General features: G+C 37.7%; 1 protein-coding gene and 1 non-coding gene across 8 annotated transcripts in view; one reads left to right on the top strand and one right to left on the bottom strand.

The window, feature by feature from the left end:
- Positions 1–10,839: 10,839 nt before the first annotated feature.
- The window catches only part of CEP295 (centrosomal protein 295), a 74,221-nt gene continuing 65,692 nt past the window's right edge, over positions 10,840–19,368 (bottom strand). For all 7 annotated transcript variants that reach the window (XM_043994159.1, XM_043994161.1, XM_043994162.1 and 4 more), the window contains one exon: positions 10,840–11,018. In XM_043994159.1, the coding sequence (XP_043850094.1) occupies positions 10,980–11,018 (39 nt within the window). In that variant the 3' untranslated portion in view covers positions 10,840–10,979. The remainder of the gene's footprint in view (positions 11,019–19,368) is intronic.
- On the top strand, positions 15,669–15,773 carry LOC122752261. Its single transcript, XR_006356040.1, has one exon. It is a non-coding gene; the product is annotated as a U6 spliceosomal RNA (small nuclear RNA).

The raw sequence follows: 19,368 nt of genomic DNA, 5'->3' as shown, positions 1-19,368 counted from the left end.
CCCAAGTTTTTATTTCCAAGAAATCCCAACAGGCCCTTTATTTTTATTTGACATGCCTGCTAACACATCAAACTCAATATCCATAGCACCACCATAAGCCAGTCATTCAAATTTATAGCTTTGAAGTCATCTTTGTCCTCCCCAATCTCCATCCACTCAGCTCTCAGATCCTTTTCTTTCTGCCTCCAAAACCCCTTCCATTCTCTTACAACTGTGGTTCACCATCTTATCTCTTCTTGCACAATTATCATAGCCTTCCTAACTGTTCTTCCTGCCTCCAGTCTCTTCCATTCCAAAAAATTACCTAGACAGAGGAAAGAATTTATCAGAGAAAGCTCTCAAAATCTAATGCTTTCGAAGACAAAAAAAAATGCATTTTTGTGATAAAAGTATGTTGAATTATATTTTTAAAGTAATATTTACAAATCAGATTAATTTTTGAAGTACATTGTGAGTCAAAACAAGTATACATTCTGTAGTATAGGACAATCCTGAAAATACATACTGTCTTTGTCATAGTGGTATGTACTTCAGTGTGGGGAAAATAAAAATTGGTCACAAACACAACTTTATATGAAGCTAATCAAATCTGTTCTAGCAGTCCCACTAATTCACCCTCACCTCAGTCTGTTTTCCTGCCTGCAGAATTCATCTAATGTGACAAACAGGAAAACCATTCCAGAGCTATAAAATTTACTTGGCCCTGCCTTCTACAGCAAGTTTAATGGTAGAGCTTAGACAAAAACCCACTTGATTTTGCTCGCTATAGGTGGCAGAAAAAATACCAACTAAAAGGAGGGTGGGAGGGCTTTGCAACATTTTAGTTTGATATAACAGAGTTTTTTATAATGCTTAGAGTTCTCTAAAACTGTTAGTTCCTTTTCACCAAAGCTTCAGGTAGAAGCCAGATGACTGTTGCAGATGTGGAGTGGTAGGTTATTCATGCTTCAGAGAGGTTGGTTTAGATGGCCTGAGGTCCTTTCCAACCTTGAGATTCTAGGCTTGATAACTAAGAATTGATGAAGAAAAGAAAAACATTTGTTTACTTATATCCTAGAAGAACAAGTTAAACCGCAGTTCTTTTTCTTGCTTTTAGCAAGTAAGAAAATCTGCCTTAGCAAATAAGAAAAACCACATGCCATCAAATAAAATTTCTTTAATAGATTTACTCTCCAGCAGAAAATAGAAAAGACATTCCGTAGAAAAGCAATATGTCATAGCTGACACAGTCCTCCTTGGAAGTCAAGTTCAAGTTATCTCTGACTTTTTTTTCCTTGTGGGGCAACTGGGGTTAAGTGACTTGCCCCAGGGTCAAACAGCTAATAAGTGTCAAGTGTCTGAGGCCGGACTTGAACTCAGGTCCTCTTGAATCCAGGGCTGGTGCTCTATCCAGTGCACCACCTAGCTGCCCCATACTATTTCTATCCAACAACCCAGCAACCTTTTGAAGCATTTGACAAAATGCCTATATCTTCCATATAGAGTCCTAATATCAAATAATAGGCTATTCAAAATCTTTGGAAGACATTTACTTGGGTATCATTAACCTACATACCAAGTATAGGGAAAGTGCTGCAATCCCTAAATTGTATGAGGGATGTCCACCCCATGTCTATCCAGTGCGCTCAATATTATTTGAGGACTTACTCGGTTCTGGAAATTTCCTGTTATATAGTCCTTTTGAGAGAAAGACATGTTTTACTGGCAAGTAACTAGAGGAAAGGGCTATTCCTTCCATTTTAGATGATACCAGAGGATGAACTTAATCAGAAAACTGGTCATAACTGTGGCTGTTCTCTATAAGGTTCTCTTTTGGAGCCTGAGTCTTGTTTTTATCAGTATATAAGGGAAGATTATATAGTCCTTTAACAGAACCCAATGGGCCATGAACAAGAACAGGTGTGCACAAAGAGCAAAGTTAGAGGCAACAGGATTCATATAACAGTTGTTGGGGTTCTTCAGTCTCTTCAAATGGCCATGTGAAAGGGCCATAAAAGTGCAGGCTCCAGAGTTCAAGCTAAAATAGCCAGGCACATGACCCCAAGCAACTGTGAACTTCAGCCTCTCAACTTCAACCTAAGGCCTGACCCCTAAATCCTACTCTTAGGCTCTAGTGAGACTCACATAACATTCTAAAAGCTCTATAAAGGGATTGTTTTAATCCATTTTAGCCAAAAGGGACACCACTAAAGAGATCTGGGAATGAGCATCAATGACCTATTGGAGAGCAGGGGTTTCTGAGGGTTTAACTTGAGTAGCCTGTATAAGAACAGACACTGACAGAACTGGAAAGGTTTTCCTACCTAATAAATCTGATAACCAGGAATCAATCTGAAAATCTCAGGGTTGGGTTAGAAAGTCTTACATAGGGCTGTGAGACAGCACATTGGGGCTGCTGACTTGAATGCTGTTGCCCCAGGTTGGCTGGATTTGGGTTTCTGTCCATTGCTGCCAAGAATGCAGCTTGTCTAATCATCTGAAAGAGGAGTGGCAGAGGGACAGGTTCTCTCCCACGCTTTCCTATTTTCTATTTAGTAAGCACTTTAGAAGATAGAATAGCTTAAACTACACAGGTTTCTGGATGCTTGGGGAGGCAGTAGGGCATACTCTACCTAGTAACAAATGTGATTTCGCACATGTGGATGGGGAGGGCGTGAAAAAAATACAGTGCATCCAGGAGGGTGAGAGGAACAGTGAACAAGTTTTGCAAGGAATGGTTGAAAGAAACAGAAGCATTTAGTACTGAGGTTTGGGGGCAATGAGAAATGGGAGGAGACACATTAGTTTTTTTTTTTTTTTTTGCGGGGCAATGGGGGTTAAGTGACTTGCCCAGGGTCACACAGCTACTAAGTGTCAAGTGTCTGAGGCCAAATTTGAACTCGGGTACTCCTAAATCCAGGGCCAGTGCTTTATCCACTGTGCCACCTAGTCACCCCCACACATTAAGTTATTTCTAAGCTTTTCCCTAGAGGAGGATTATACTGTTTAACCTCAGAGTACAGAACTGGGAGCATTAGGTAGAAGTTAAGAGACTAAAATAGGTTTTTCTTAATGGAAATTTACTAACAATTAGAGCTATGCATAAGCTAAATGGACTGCTTACTGAGTTAGTGTCTTCCTTTTGCTAGAGGTAAACTATGTATTGGCTATGATTTGGAGGGTATCTGCATATGGGTATGGACAGTTTGGGAAAGGTGGACAGAATTAAATACCCCCCCCATAGAGATTGACTTCAGCAAACTTTCTGAGGTTGGCAGCTTCCACTGAGCTTCCTCACCACCCTTGCCTTAATACCCTATATCAAACTTATTGGGTCCCGAACTTCCCCAACATGTTTATCTAGCACATAGGCCACCCCTTCTTAGAAACTGGTATATTGCTCCATCTTGTTCTGTCAGCCATTTTGCTGTAAATGATCCTTGGTGAACTGCAAGACTAGCTGTAGCAACAAATTCTCCTTTAGTGTCTTTTTTCCTATTACTGTGGAGGCTTCCAGAGTCCTGGAAAAGTTCTCTTTCCTGCCTGGCCCAATGGACAGATTTCTTTGATCTAGTGAGACTAGTAAACTGTATTCAGACAACAACTCATCTATCTTCTGTAACCAATATACGTTTTTGTTCAAGTATACTATTTGTATAACAACTGCTATTTTATGAATAGCCTTCCTTTTCTTTGTTTCATACAATGAATGATACAGTGTTGCCCTAAAATGTGTATGTAAGGAATCTCATATGCCAGGCTCAATGTCGTTGCTCTCTACCTTGTTCTCTACACCACCAAATAAAGGCTCCTTGCTTTATTGATTCCTTACTAAGATAATCTTATCACAACCTCAAGAATCCTGATTGATGAGTACCAACCCTCTTGGGTCTCCACAAAATCCCATTACAGTGGCCTCCAATGTACTACCTAATTTTTTTTAGGGGGGGTATGAAGCAATGGGGGTTAAGTGACTTGCCCAGGGTCACACAGCTGGTAAGTATCAAGTGTCTGAGGTTGGGTTTGAACTCAGGTCTTCCTGAATCCAGAGCCATGCTTTATACACTGCACCACCTAGCTGCGCCTTGAAAAGTTTTAAAAGAAAAATCGAAGTTAAAAACCTCAGTTTTATATATATATATATATATATATATATATTTTTTTTTTAGTGAGGCAATTGGGGTTAAGTGACTTGCCCAGGGTCACACAGCTAGTAAGTGTTAAGTGTCTGAGGCCATATTTGAACTCAGGTACTCCTGACTCCAGGGCTGGTGCTTTATCCACTGTGCCATCTAGCTGCCCCTCTCAGTTTTATATTTAACGTGGTTCCCAGAATAACCAAAATTACCTTGGAGATGTTCATTTTATTAAATAGAATTCACATTGTTCTCCATGCAAATGAAACCATTATCATATGTAAAAGGGAAATCAGAAAGGGGGAAAATGCACATTCAATGAAATAGAGACCTTTCAAGCACTCCTGATAAGACGACCAGAGCTAATAGAAAATTTGATTTTCAAATACAAGACTCAAGAGAAGCATAAAAAGGTAAACAGGAAAAAGAAATAAGGGATTTTAAAAAGGGTAAACTGTTTACATTCCTACATGGGAAAAATGAAACTTGCAACTCTTAAAAACTTTTTCATTATTAGGGCAATTAGGAGTGTAGCATGAGTGAGTTAAGTATGATGGAATGATTATCTAAAAAAATAGGTGAAAAAGAGGAATGCACTGGGAGAGGTGGAAAGAGATAGAATGGGATAAATTATCTGACAAAAGATGTGCAAAAGATCCTTTACAGGGGAGGGAAAGATGAGGGAAATAGGAGGTGGGGGAGTGCATGAATCTCACATCAGACACAGCTCAAAACAGCTTATAAGATAAACAGTTTCTAGAGAAATCCATCTTGCCATACAAGAAAGTAGAAGGAGCTAAAAGAACAGGGACAGGGCTAAAAGAAGGGAGGATGGATTAAGGAAGGTAAAAGAAGCAAAAAAACCGAAAAACTTTGGAGGATGAACAGGGTGAAAGGACAGAGTAACACGGAAAATTGGAGGGAAATACATAGTAATTATAACTGAAAGTTTCTCTGATAAAAGACTTCTTTTATCAGCTATATAGAGACCTGAGTCAAATTTATATGAGAACCATTCCTCAACTGATGGTCAAAGGATATTGTAAGGCCTAAAATTCTAGCTGTAATGTCTAAAATCTAATGAGTGGTCACCTTAAATTAGGAAATGTATAACATCATTATTAAAGTATATTAGGGTTTAGTAAAGAAACACATCGGTAAAGTATGAGATTTGTCTACTCTCCGTATTAAGTCTGCCCCTGCCGCCAAGCCGCCATCCAGAAACCAAAAGACCTCACTCCAAGGCTTCTCCCAGAAGCCTCCTTGTGAAACAGGAAATAGGGCCGTTCTTATACACAGCTCCAAGCTAATTAGTTGGTAGTACTGGTCAATACGACTAACAGGTGGCAGATAGGACTTCCTGACACTGATCTGACCTTCGAAACCCCAGAAAGGTCACTTCTGAATGCTGTCACGTGTTCTTTTTATGGTGGAGCTTCCCTGCAGTATCTTTCTCAACAGGTTGGTAGCGCTCTAATTCTCACAATATGAACAGGCAGTTTTCAGGTAAAGTAATCAAAGCTATCTATAGTCACATGAAAAAAAAATGCTCCAAATAACTATTGATTAGGAAACTGCAAATTAAAAATAATTCTGAAGTACCATCCCACACCTATCAGATTGGCTAATATGACAAAAAAGGACAATGACAAATGTTGGAGGGGATATGAGAAAACTGTATAGTGATTCAATCATTCTGTAGAGCAATTTGTAACAATGCCCAAAGGGGTAAACCACGCATACCTTTTGATCAAGCAATACCACTTCCCGGTCTGTATCCCAAAGAGGTAAAAAAACAAAAAGGAAAAAGAACTGATGGATCTTGAATGCAGATGGAAGCATACCTTTTCTTTATATTTCTTGGGTTTTTTTGTCTGTTTTTCATGACATGACTAACAAATGTTTTGCATGACTACATGTATAATTTATATAAAATTCCTTGCCTTCTCAAGAAGGGGCAAAGGGAGGGATGGAGAGAATTTGGGACTCAAAAATTAAAAAAAACCCCTAATGTTAAAAATTGTTTTCACATGTTATTGAGGAAAAATGAAATAAGTTAAAAATTTTAAATAAAAGGACAACTGAAGGGGACAGAAAAGGGGATATGAGAGTGATTAAAAAAAAAGAATAAAGTTGCAAGGCTGTTCTATCACAGAAAATACTCAACTCCATCTGTTCTTTAGATATTCAGGACTGCAGATCTTAAAGCAGGGGCAAGTGTGATCTAGTGGAGAACACTTGACTTAAGAGTCAAAATAACCTCTAACACTTATTTCATAACATTGGTAACTCAATCTCCCTAAATCACTGTTTACTCATCTTCAGAATATATCTGTACGACTTCACAGAGTTGAGGTGAAGCTCAAATGATATCATTTATGTAAAACTTAAAGTGCTACATAAATATTTGACATACCTTAAAGTGTGACATTTATTAAAGTATTTATTAAGAAAGGCCTTTTAATGAGAAAGCTCTAATTGCTCTGTATTATAAACCATTACTTGATTTTTGTCACAATACATTTTTATCATATTCAGGAATAGTATGACTTCACATGGTTATTCTATTGAACATATGACCTGTGACTGTCAAAATAAGAACCTCTGGAGTGCATGAGTATTACCTGTAAGCTGGAATGAGGAAGATTCAGCAACAGCTAACTGTGGTGTTCTCCAAACTGAGCAAAAGTTGTTATGCTCGGGGGCAGCTAGGTAGTGCAGTGGATAAAGCACTGGCCCTGGATTCAGGAGGACCTGAGTTCAAATCCAGCCTCAGACACTTGACACTTATTAGCTGTGTGACCCTGGGCAAGTCACTTAACCCTCATTGCCCCCCCCCAAAGTTATGCTCTAGACAAAATACTTCGTTCACCTAGTAAAAATATGAATGCAAAAAATAAACATTAGGTCATATTTATATAGGAGGCAAAAAAGGGTTAATAGAAAAACCCAAGACCCAAGCTTTAATTCAGATATTAGCTCCAAAAAGGGAGTTAGACCCCAGTTAATGGATAACTTATACTAGGTTCTTGTACCCACAGAAATCAGTGTCCATAACAGGAACAGAGGGAGAGAGGCCATGATGACTTTAGATGAAATGACAAGGCTATAGAAATTCTAAAGAAAAATTATATTTTGAAACTAGCCATGGGAATCAGAAAGAGACATGTGCAGAAAAGGCCAAATTTGTTCCCAGATTCACTTTATGACATATAAACCCCCAAAACACACCTCCACTGAAAAAGGTACCTACCTCGGGGGTTGGCTTTGGGACCCCAGGAACTCCAAATTAGGATAAGCCCTCCCCTGTACCTCCCCAAGGTGGAGATTATTATAATGACACTGATAATCAATTTTTCTATACTATAACTGTCTTTTCTTTCCTTATTCAAGAGATACCTTTCCAATATTCTAGTTCTCTCCCTGTGGTCACCCACAGTATTGCAATAAAACTTGGGATGACTCACTATTAATTTGACCCAAATTCCATCCCACATTTTTTTTTTTTTTGTGAGGCAATTGGAGTTAAGTGACTTGCCCAGGGTCACACAGCTAGTAAGTGTTAAGTATCTGAGGTCATATTTGAACTCAGGTCCTCCTGACTCCAGGGCCGGTGCTCTATCCACTGAGCCACCTAGTTGCCCCCATCCGACATCATTTTGAGCTACTACAATTCTGCTTTGCTCACAGAGTACAGTACCTTGATGTGGGCACACCATGCTGGGCAGTACTGTGCCAATGTCTCCCATATCTTAAAATTGATTCCAAAGTTCTTCAGTGGCACCTTAAAAGTGTCCTCATATTACTTCTTCTGACCTCTATGTGAGTACCTGACTTAAGCGAGTTCTCCATAAAATAGTCTTTTAGGCAAAGGTAATTTTGGCATTCAAACAACGTGGATGGCCCATCGGAGTTACACTCTGTAAGGGGCTATCTAGTTATACTGTCTAAAATATCTGAATGGTCGCCAATAAATTATAAGCTTTAACAAGAGTTTAGACTTTTAAGCATTTATTAAGGAGAATAAGAATTTGGTGAAGAGAAAGAAAGAGGCCTAGATTCAGCTATCTCAGGGAGCCTGCAACTCTTGCTCCGCTCCCCACTGAGGTCCTCGTTAAAGAGAGTGAGAGAGCGAGCCTCGCCTCTTCTTCATCCCACAAGCCTCCTGTGGAACCGGGAACATCCCATCCACACGCACACACAGCTCCAAGCTAATTGGCTGGTAGCTTTGATTGACAGTACCCATGAGTAAATGTCACTTCCTGACGCCAAGGAACTGACCTTGCAAACCACATGGTTTGCCCTCAGACACCTTCTCCTCATGGTGGAGCTTTCCTACAGTAACTCTCCAGCAGGTGGTGTCACCCCAATCATTACAGCCCTCTGCAGTAGAGTTTGAATGCTCTCCCATCTTGGGAGAGGACCTTAGTGTCTGATACCTTATCTGGCCAGGTGATCTTCAGAATCTTCCTAAGACAATTTAAATGGAAGCCATTCAGTTTCCTGGCATGGTGCTGGTAGACTGTCCAGGATTCACAGGCATACAACAATGAGGTCAGCAGAATGGGCCTGTAGACCTTCACTTTGGTAGGCAGTAATACCTCTTCTTTCCCACACATTCTTTTGAAGCCTCCCAATGGCCAAGCTAGCCTTGACATCAACCTCATCATCTATGTGTACATCCTTGGAAATTATACTGCCAAGGTAAGTGTACATATCCACAGTATTCAAAATTTCTCCATTTGATGTGACTGATGGTTCCACATATGGATGGTGTGGTGCTAGCTGGTGGAGAACCTGTTTTCTCAGCGTTAATTGTTAGGCCAAAATTAGCATAAGCAGCAGAGAATAAATCTGTACTTTGTTGCTTCTCAGCCTCTGAGGCTGCATTGAGTGCACAGTCATCTGCAAACAAAAAGTCACATACCAACTCTCTTTCAACTTAAGTCTTGGCTTGTAGCCTTTTCAAGTAAAATACTTTATTGTCAATGTGGTAGCTGACCCTAATACTATTTTCATCCTAGTTGAAGGCATCTGACAACATTGCTGAAAACCTCAAGCATGGGAGTAAGCACACAGCCTTACTTCACTCCACTGGTGACTGCAAAATGTGAGAGCACTGTCCATTATCCAGAACCCATAAAATCATGCCATCACGAAACTGAAATACAATATTGATGAACTTCTCCAGGCAACCAAATTTTGCTATAATTCGGGAGGTAAAAAGATTGCCTTGCAGCAATGAAGACCCAGTTGAAATTATGTAACAAATTTGTAGTAGATTGAGTCAACATGATTTTGTGATATTCTCTGCCTTCACTCAGTAGTACATGTATAAGAGAGCAAAGATAGTGACTAGTGGGAGTGATTCAAGGCTCACACTTGGCAGATCAAATTCTGTGATGCGATAATGCCACAAGGACTCCTGCCTTTCAAAATATACTTACAATGCATTCCACTACCCCAATGTATTTTTTCAATCATGTCATTTCTCAACTCAAAATCCTTTGGTGGTTTCCCATTGCTTATGAAATATAAATTCCTCATCTTGGCAATAAAAGCTTTAATATCTCTATATTTCAATTTTTTTTTTCAGACTCTATATTCAAGCCTAACTGGACCACTCTATCCCTAATTCTGATCTTGCCCTCTACAGTCTGTTTCTTTGCCATCTCTTGCATGGTCCCCTTCCTGCTCTGCCCACATATCTACCTTTTGAAGTCCTTACTTTTCATCAGTGTTCAATTATGGTGTCACCTAACCAGACCAATTCCCCCTTTATTACTCTTCCAACCTGAAAAAAGCTTTTCTCCCCCAAATTTCTTTACCCTTTTTAGCTAGATCTCCTTTTGCATTAATTTCATTCTCTTGTATCACTGTTTTTTTTTTGTCTGTTTTTGCAGGTCAGTGAGGGTTAAGTGACTTGCCCAAAGTCACACAGCTAGTAAGAGTCAAGTGTCTGAGGCCAGATCTGAACTCAGGTTCTCCTGAATCCAGGGCCAGTGCTTTATCCACTGCGCCACCTAGCTACCCCTGTATCACTGTTTTTTATCTCTTCTGATCCCACTCTCATCCTATTTTTGTCTACATGATCACAGAATCCTGGAGAAGATCCTTAGAAATCATCCAATCCAAACTCATTTTGCGAGTAAACTGAGGTCTAGAGATGTTGAATGACTTACACAAAGTTGCACAGCTATTTTGTTGTACCTGGGACATGAAATATTTCACCACTATATTCCCTTCACACTCTATTAATTTTAAGTTTCTTGAGAGCAAGGTGTAGATTATATTTTATCCCAGTGCTTCATATCCAGTAGGCACTTGTTTAAATTGGATTAATCAAATAATACCTTCATGAACCTCTCCCTTATTCTGTGATCCTTTTTCTTTGGCCCTTTATATCATTTTATGGCTTCCCAATACTGTTGTATTAGTTTAGTTATGGCATAATACATGATTCCTCGATACTTGTGTATGTGGTCCCTGTTAAACTGGAGTAGGAAATATGCATCTTATTTTTCTTTGTATTCTTGTTGACAGCAGCACAGTTCTTTGTAAATAGTAGATTTAATGATTATTGAATGAATTTAAGAGAATTTAATGAGTATGCCTAACAAATAGAATTTAAAATGACCAAAGCATAAGAATAGGAAAGGACTTAGTATAGAAGTCTTTAAATGCTACTTTTCTCCAAGACTAAATGAAAACATTACAAAAAATGCACTTGTGATAAAAATTTATTGAAATATATTTTAAGGAATATTTACAAGCCTTTATGTACATCATGAATCAATTAAAAGGATCAAGTATACATTGTGATATAGGATAAAATCCTGAAATAACATCCAAAGTCCTTTTGTCCTAGTGGAAAGTTTTTGCTCGTAGTTTCTCCAGTGTTTTCTGCAGGTAAAACAAAACTGGTCAAAACAAATTTACCTCTATGCAAATAATCACATCTCAGTCTGACCTAGCAATTCCAGATATCTAAATCTATTCTCCTCCTTGCAGAATTCATCTAATGTTCACATGACCAAAGGGAAACAGGCCCAGAAATAAAAGTTATTTTTTCTAACAGTACTTTAATTGTACCAAAATTTTGTTACATTCTCAATCTTTTGGATAGGTAGAGTATGAGAAAATTAACCTTTTGATTAGAAAAGTATGTCAAGAGATTCATTTGCAATGACCTAATGTATTCCCTCTAGCTCTGTTTCATCTGAAGAAGAGGCCTTGAGGAGATTGTTATATTTCTCCTTAGATGTTGTTTTGTCACCCTCCCTTGAAAACAAGACCATTTGTGCTTGTATGTACTTCTATGTTGGGGTGGGGGGGAGTTTATCAATGCCCAACTAATTGACTATATGAGAGAATTACAAAATAGTCTTAAAGAACTGAAAATTCTTAGAGCATTATTTCAATCTGATTCTATTTATTTTTTCCCTTGATTTTTGAGTTGGTGATTTTGTATAAATAAATTTTAATATTACTATTTTAATATTACTATTTTGAAAGGTGTTGAGCTAGTTTTAATATTACATGATCTGATCCCTCATGGTGGGGTCTGTAACTGGTTTCTTTGAATTTCTGTCACCTGAGGAGGTGACACCTGAGGCAGCACCTACTTCTTTATAACACTAACATACACACACAGGATAGGATAAATATGCTAGATTTGGAGTTTAACAATTCAAATGCCATTACTGAGTCTAACAATTCAATTGTCATGGGAAACTGTTCTGATTTTTATTATTATTTCCAATTTTACACACAACTTTAGACAGAATTTAGAATGTTAACAAAACAGTTGCATCTTTTTTCGGGAGGGGGATCAGAGTAGTAGTTGGTTAATAGGAAAAAAAACTGCTTTGCATGTTCTAACACAGACAGCTAAAGTTGAAAATCCTTATATATCCTATATGCGCTATTTTAGATTTCCATTTCAATTTATACTCCCCCTTCCCCCAGTGACTGAATAGCGGGCAAGATGAACTGAAAATACCACTATAGGACATTACTAAAGAATAATACAGGCAGGGCACTAACTATGCACAAAGACATTATGCACTTTAGTTTTTTTTTTTTTTAAAAGAATGAGTTGTATCCTAAAAGGTTAAGTGCATTATAGACAAGAAAATAAACCACCAACTTTTATCACCATCACTAACAAGCCTACTGTGCTTTAATATATGCAAAGCACTATATAAGTATGTCCTCATTTTGAGTCTCATAGAGGCCCTGTGAAAATCCTACAGGTATTATTCCATATTTTGTACATAAAATAATTGAAACTCAGAGAAATAAAGTGACTTAATTGGTAACAAAGCTAGCAAGTATCAATGGTGGAATCTGAACCCAGGGCTTCCTGCCTCTAACTCATTACCGACACTATTATTCATCATTTTTCATTCCTAATCTTCTGTCTTTACAATTCTACTTCTTGCACTTCTCAGCTTTGGTTAGCTCCCTTCCCCATGACTTCAGACAGCCTTTATTTTAAATTGTTTTATTTATTCAAGGACTTTTCCCTTTTTTATATCACTGTGTTCTTGAGTGCTGAGAGATGGGAAGCATGCTTTAGCATCTTATTTTCTAAAAGTCCCTGCATTTACAGAGTTTGAGAAGTTTCTCATCGCTACTTCCCTTCATGTTACTTGGGTCCTGATATAAAGTGCACTCTTGGTTCAGCTGACACAAATCTTCTCAGGTTTCTCTGAATTCTTCGTATTTGTGATATCCTTACAGCTTTTAAAGTTCTGTTACATTCATACAGAATAACACAATTTGTTTGGTCATTCCTCAACTCTGGAAGCACTGCCATATTTTTGTACACAAGATCTTTCCCTTTCTCAGATTTACCTTTAGCCCAATATGTAGCATAATTTCTCCTATTTTTGTTCAGTTTAGCTATCTTGTTTTTTCTCCATAAGAATGCTTGCCACCTTAAGGAATACTGTATTCTATATTTCCTAAACTACACAACTTCAATGGAAAGACTGGGATGCTTTCCTCCATTTTTTTTTTTAAACATTAGAACTGTAAACATTTTTACATAGAATTGGAAAAATGTCACTGTGATGGTCCACCTCTTGTCTGCTGGAATCCTTGTAACTTTTCTTTCTTTTAGGTATAATGAAGATTGATAGTTTTCTTTCTTAAAGAACCTCACCTTATCTTTTGACCCAGCAATACCACATTTGGGTCTTTTGCCCAAAGAAATCATGGAAAGGGACCCACATGTACAAAAATATTTATAGCTGCTCTTTATGTGGTGGCAAGGAATTGGAAGTTGAGGGGGTGCCCATCAACTGGGGAATGGCTGGACAAGTTGTGGTATATGAATACAATGGAATACTATTGTGCTGTAAGAAATGATGAGCAGGAGGAGTTCAGAGAAATCTGGAGGGTCTTACGTGGGCTGATGATGAGTGAGATGAGCAGAACCAGAAGAACATTGTACACAGTATCATCAACATTGAGTGTTGACCTACTGTGATGGACTATATTCTTCTCACCAATGCAATGGTACAGAAGAGTTCCAGGGAACTCATGATAGAAGAGGATCTCCAAATCCAAGAAAAAAACAAACTGTGGAGTATAGATGCTGAATGAACCATACTATTTCTTTAGTTTTTGGTGCTGTTGTTTTTTCTATTTTGAAGTTTTTCATTGCTCTGATTTTTCTCTTATAACATGACTAATGCAGAAATATGATTAATGTTATTATGTGTATATATATATATATGTATATAAAAAAACACCTATACCAGATTACCTGCTGTCTAGGGGAGGGGGGAGGGAGGGAGAAAAATCTGAAATTGGAAAGCTTGTATAAACAAAAGTTGAGAACTATCTTTACATGTAATGGGAAGAAAATAAAATACTTTATTAATTAAACAAACAAACAAAAAAGAACCTCACCAATTTTTGTCAGGTCAGTTTTTATAATTTCTTTTTCTTGAATGGATGTAATCTTTCACTTTTTTTTAATAGCATTTTTTTTGGGAAAAAAAATCCAAATTCAATAAAATAGCAGGTTATTTTTTTTCTTGTGCTCTTCTCAGGTTTCTATTGAGAAGGCAGATTATCTCGATTTCTTAGGATTATGTTTGCCCATTTCTGATTACTTTCTCTCAGCATGACAAATGCCCAGAGACTGTCAAATTCTTACTTGCTCCCATGTTATCTCTTTATGAAGCTCAATGTATTGTAATGGCTATAAAAGTGATAGAAAAAGCATCCTCAATGTTTGCCCACTGAATGAGAGTGAAGTGGCACCTGACAAAATTATTTTAATGTATATTTCCTTGATTATTTGTAAAGATGACTGGTTTTGAGTTATCATTAATAATGTCCTCTTCAAATCTGTCTGTTCTTTTTAACATTTCTCCATACTGATCTTTGTCAGCTAACAATTTCTTAGGTATTTTAAATGTCTAATTTTTAATGTCATAACTGCCACAAACTTTCTACAATCTTTTATTCTATTTCTTTTATTTATATATTTCTACTGTAGGGAAATTTCATTTTAATGAAGTCAAACACATTTGTCTTTTACTAATAACTTTCCATTTTTTGACTAGAACAAAATTTTTTCAATACAACTGAGATAAAGAAATTATTCCATTTTCTTTCATATTTTAAGTAGTTCTTAATTTTTACATTTAAAGTTATTATTTGGCTAGAATTGCCTCAGATATATATGTGGTCTTAAATTCATGACCCGCCAAGCTGCCAAGCAATTATCCTAAGTACATTTATTAAAAAATATATTCATTTTCTAGTTTTTATTTTCTGTTGATTTATCAATAGGCTCTCTGCTTTATTTCACTTGATATCTTGGATATCTATTCTCTTTCCTTAATCGATTTCTCTCTTTTTTGCCTAATAGCCAATATTTTTGATGATAATCATTCTATAATAGGGTTTAAAGTCTGAGTGCAAGACTTTTATCATGTGTTTTTTTCAAGGTTTATCAAATTTCATTATATCTTTATCTTATCACCTCTTATCTCTTGTCAAATGTCACTCTTTTGCCTATCTTTTTATAATTGACTTGGAACCATGATTAAATTGGGATTCAAATCCCACCCCAACTCCTACTATCCTTGTGTACTGGCTTGGGCAAGAAGCTTATCTTCTCATAGTCTCAGGCAATTCTAAAACTTGAAGTTGAAGAATAGTGGTCAATATGCAATATTAGTGAAAATTTCTCTTCTGAAACTATGAAATTACAGATTAGGATAAAAAACCACACCACTTGCTAGCATTTCCAATACTGTCAAATAAAAATAAGCAACCTTTTTTCGTATCTGATCTGCTTTTAGTGGAAATACTTCTTCCAGACTTCAAAACCATGTCCATCTTGTTGCTGGTTCATCCCTCAACTTTCCTCAGAACTCAAGGATTCCTCCCCCTGGAACAGTCTACCATGGCTTCACAGCAAGGCCCACCCTCCTATTGGTGAATTCTTCCTGTAGCCTTCATTTAGCGGAGGGCCTCATGCTAGTCTGCTCTTGTCTTCTGATTTCCTTAATACTACTACACTTTGTTGCTTGCTTTGGCAGAACATGTACTAGAACTGGAATGATACAGAGAAGATTAGCATGGCTCCTGCACAGAGAAGACACACAAATTCATGAAGTGTGTATATGTATTACTGAACTATGGTTTTTGGTCTTCCAGTTTGGTTCATAAACCTGAAAGAAAAAGTCTACCACACTTTGTAATGGGTACTTTCTTTCCGTCACCCTCCTCTGTATGTTGTTTGCAATAGAATATAACTGCCATTAGAGTAGAAGGTCCTTGAGGGCAGGGATCGAATTGTCTTTCCTTTCATCACTATGCTTCTCCTTTCCGTGGTGAAGTTGTTTAGCTTGAATTCCTGGGCCTGCGCCTCTCTTCCCGGCTCACCTTCCAACTGCTAGAGCTAATTCTATCTTAATCCATAGTTGGTTTTCTCCCTTGCTTCCAAGGAGCCTCAAGGAAGCTTCTTGTCTCATCTTTCATTTGTTCTGCTCCTTGCTATATATAACAGGTAGCTCTACTGTGAGACATGTTGTCCAAGTAGTAAGAGAAGAAATTTCTTTTCCTTTTTAAGGTGAGGAATGATTTCCTCCCAAGAGCTGTGGTTCTTACATGTCTTTTAAAAATCTAAGTTTCAGGGGCAGCTAGGTGGCGCAGTGGATAGAGCACCGGCCCTGGAGTCAGGAGTACCTGAGTTCAAATCTATCCTCAGACACTTGACACTTACTAGCTATGTGACCCTGGGCAAGTTACTTGACCCCTATTGCTTCACCAAAAAAACAAAAAACAAAAACAAAATCAAGAGATGACCAGTAAAGCCCATTGTTCTGAAGTGGAGAACAAACCAGATTGAGGGTGAAATAATAACACCCATGTATATAAGAAACTGTCTTGGGGCAGCTAGATGGTGCAGTGGATAGAGTACTGGCCCTGGATTCAGGAATACCTGAGTTCAAATCCTACCTCAGACACTTAACACTTACTAGGTGTGTGACCCTGGGCAAGTCACTTAACCCCAATTGCCTCACCAAAAAAAAAAAAATAAATAAAAATCTGAGTTTCTGTGTTCTTTGTGTTCTTATTAGCTTCTTACACTGATTTCCAAGAAAAGTCAGTGGAAAAGTGCAAGAATGTAGGCTGGCTGCAACACATTATGAACAAGAGACTAAGAACAACCAGAGCTGTATGTGATCAAGGAAAAGTACTATGAATAAAGAGATGGACTGATCCTGAGGTGAAAATAAGGAATGACTGATGGACAGCCTGTATGGTTCAATTAATTTCTTTGGCTGTCAAGAGAGAATCAGAAAAGTAAGTTCAGTAGAAAAGGTTGGTTTTTCCAGACCTGTTATTTCTTTGGTGTAGGGCAGAGGGATCAAACTCCCGTGTTAAAATGTAATTGGAAATTGGAACACTAATGCATTGTTGGTGGAGCTGTGAGCTGATCCAACCATTCTGGAGAGCAATTTGGAATTATGCCCAAAGGGCGATAAAGCTGTGCATACCCTTTGACCCAGCAATCCCACTTTTAGGTCTTTTGCCCAAAGAAATCATGGAAGGGGGAAAGGGACCCACATGTACAAAAATATTTATAGCTGCTCTTTACGTGGTAGCAAGGAATTGGAAGTTGAGGGGGTGCCCATCAATTGGGGAATGGCTGGACAAGTTGTGGTATATGAATACAATGGAATACTATTGTGCTGTAAGAAATGATGAGCAGGAAGAGTTCAGAGAAACCTGGAGGGTCTTACGTGAGCTGATGATGAGTGAGATGAGCAGAACCAGAAGAACATTGTACACAGTATCATCAACATTGAGTGTTGACCTACTGTGATGGACTATATTCTTCTCACCAATGCAATGGCACAGAAGAGTTCCAGGGAACTCATGATAGAAGAGGATCTCCAAATCCAAGAAAGAAAAAAGAAAGAAAGAACTGTGGAGTATAGATGCTGATTGAACCATATTATTTCTTTTGTTTTGGGTGCTGTTGTTTTTTTTTTCTATTTTGAGGTTTTGCATCACTGCTCTGATTCTTTCTCTTGTAACAGGATTAATGCAGAAATAGGATTAATGTTATTATGTGTATATATATATGTGTGTGTGTGTATATATATATATATATATATATATATATATATATGTATATGTATAGAGATATATAGATATAACCTATATCAGATTACCTGCTGTCTAGGGGAGGGGGGGAGGGAGGGAGAAAAATCTGAAATTGTAAAGCATGTATAAACAAAAGTTGAGAACTATCTTTACATGTAACGGAAAAAATAAAATATCTCAAAAAAAAATGTAATTGGGAAATAGTTAACAAAATAAATGAAAATACAAGACACAGACACACACAAAAAAGCAGCAAAGTGCCTAGTAGTGAAACTATGAGAGGATATGGACAATTATCTCATAGGATGTAAAGCCATGTGACAGTTGCATTCTGTATCACTGAAACATCCACACCAATGAGATCACAGATTTATTTGAGTATCTGAGGCTTTCAGAATATCATTCTTGAGATCCTTCCATACATCCTGAGTTGACTCACCCTACAAAATTTTAGTTGATAGGTTTCTAGCTTTCCTCTGAACTCTATGAAATTTACTTTCCCCAAATCTAGGGTCTGTGTTATCATATGACTAAATTTCCTCTTCATAATACCAGATTATTTTTTTTAGTGAGGCAATTGGGGTTAAGTGACTTGCCCAGGGTCACACAGCTAGTAAGTGTTAAGTGTTAACTGTCTGAGGTCGGATTTGAACTCAGGTACTCCTGACTCCAGGGCCGGTGCTCTATCCACTGCGCCATCTAGCTGCCCCTCTAGTTACCTCTTAAGGATGAGATGTAGCTGGAAAATAGATTGTGTGAACTTAGGCTGTACTAATATAAAGGGGTATGCAGCATTCAGAACATGGGAAGAGATACTATTACAGTATTTAGTTCTGGTCAGACCATGTAGAGAATTGTGTAAGGATACTGACAAATTGGCACATATACAGCGGAGGGCTACCAAGATGATAAAGAGAATCAAAACTATGCTATCTATACTTTTAAAAAGTAGGTATAGCAATGGAATACTATTGTGCTGTAAGAAATGATGAGCTGATGATGAAGTGAGATGAGCAGAACCAGAAGAACATTGTACACCATTGCTCTGATTTTTTCTCTTATAGCATGACTAATGCAGAAATATGTTTAATGTTATTATGTGTGTACATATATATATAACCTATATCAGATTGTCTGCTGTCTAGGGGAGGGGGGAGGGAGGGAGAAAAATCTGAAATTGTAAAGCTTGTATAAACAAAAGTTGAGAACTATCTTTACATGTAACAGAAAAAAAATAAAATACTTCTTAATTAAAAAAAAAGTAGGTATAGGAAGTGGGGATATTAAATTGGAAGAAGGTACAAGGAATGGAGGGGCACAATACAGACATAATATCTGTTATCAAATATTTTGGTTTTTTTGTTTTTTGTTTTCAGGGCAGTGGGGGTTAAGTGACTTGCCCAAGGTCACACAGGTAGTAAGTGTCAAGTGTCTGAGGCCGGATTTGAACTCAGGTACTCCTGACTCCAGGGCTGGTGCTTTATCCACTGTGCCACCTAGCCGCCCTGTTATCAAATATTTTGAAGGAATGTTATGTGGAAGAGGATTTGGACTTGATTTGACTATTCCAGATGCAAAATTATTTATAAATGGAAGCTAAAATGGAGGA

The sequence above is a fragment of the Dromiciops gliroides genome, chromosome 3, assembly GCF_019393635.1.
Source record: "Dromiciops gliroides isolate mDroGli1 chromosome 3, mDroGli1.pri, whole genome shotgun sequence".
Lineage (NCBI taxonomy): Eukaryota > Metazoa > Chordata > Mammalia > Microbiotheria > Microbiotheriidae > Dromiciops > Dromiciops gliroides.
The sequence above is the reverse complement of the archived record's forward strand: the minus strand, read 5'-3'. Positions and strand labels throughout refer to the sequence as shown.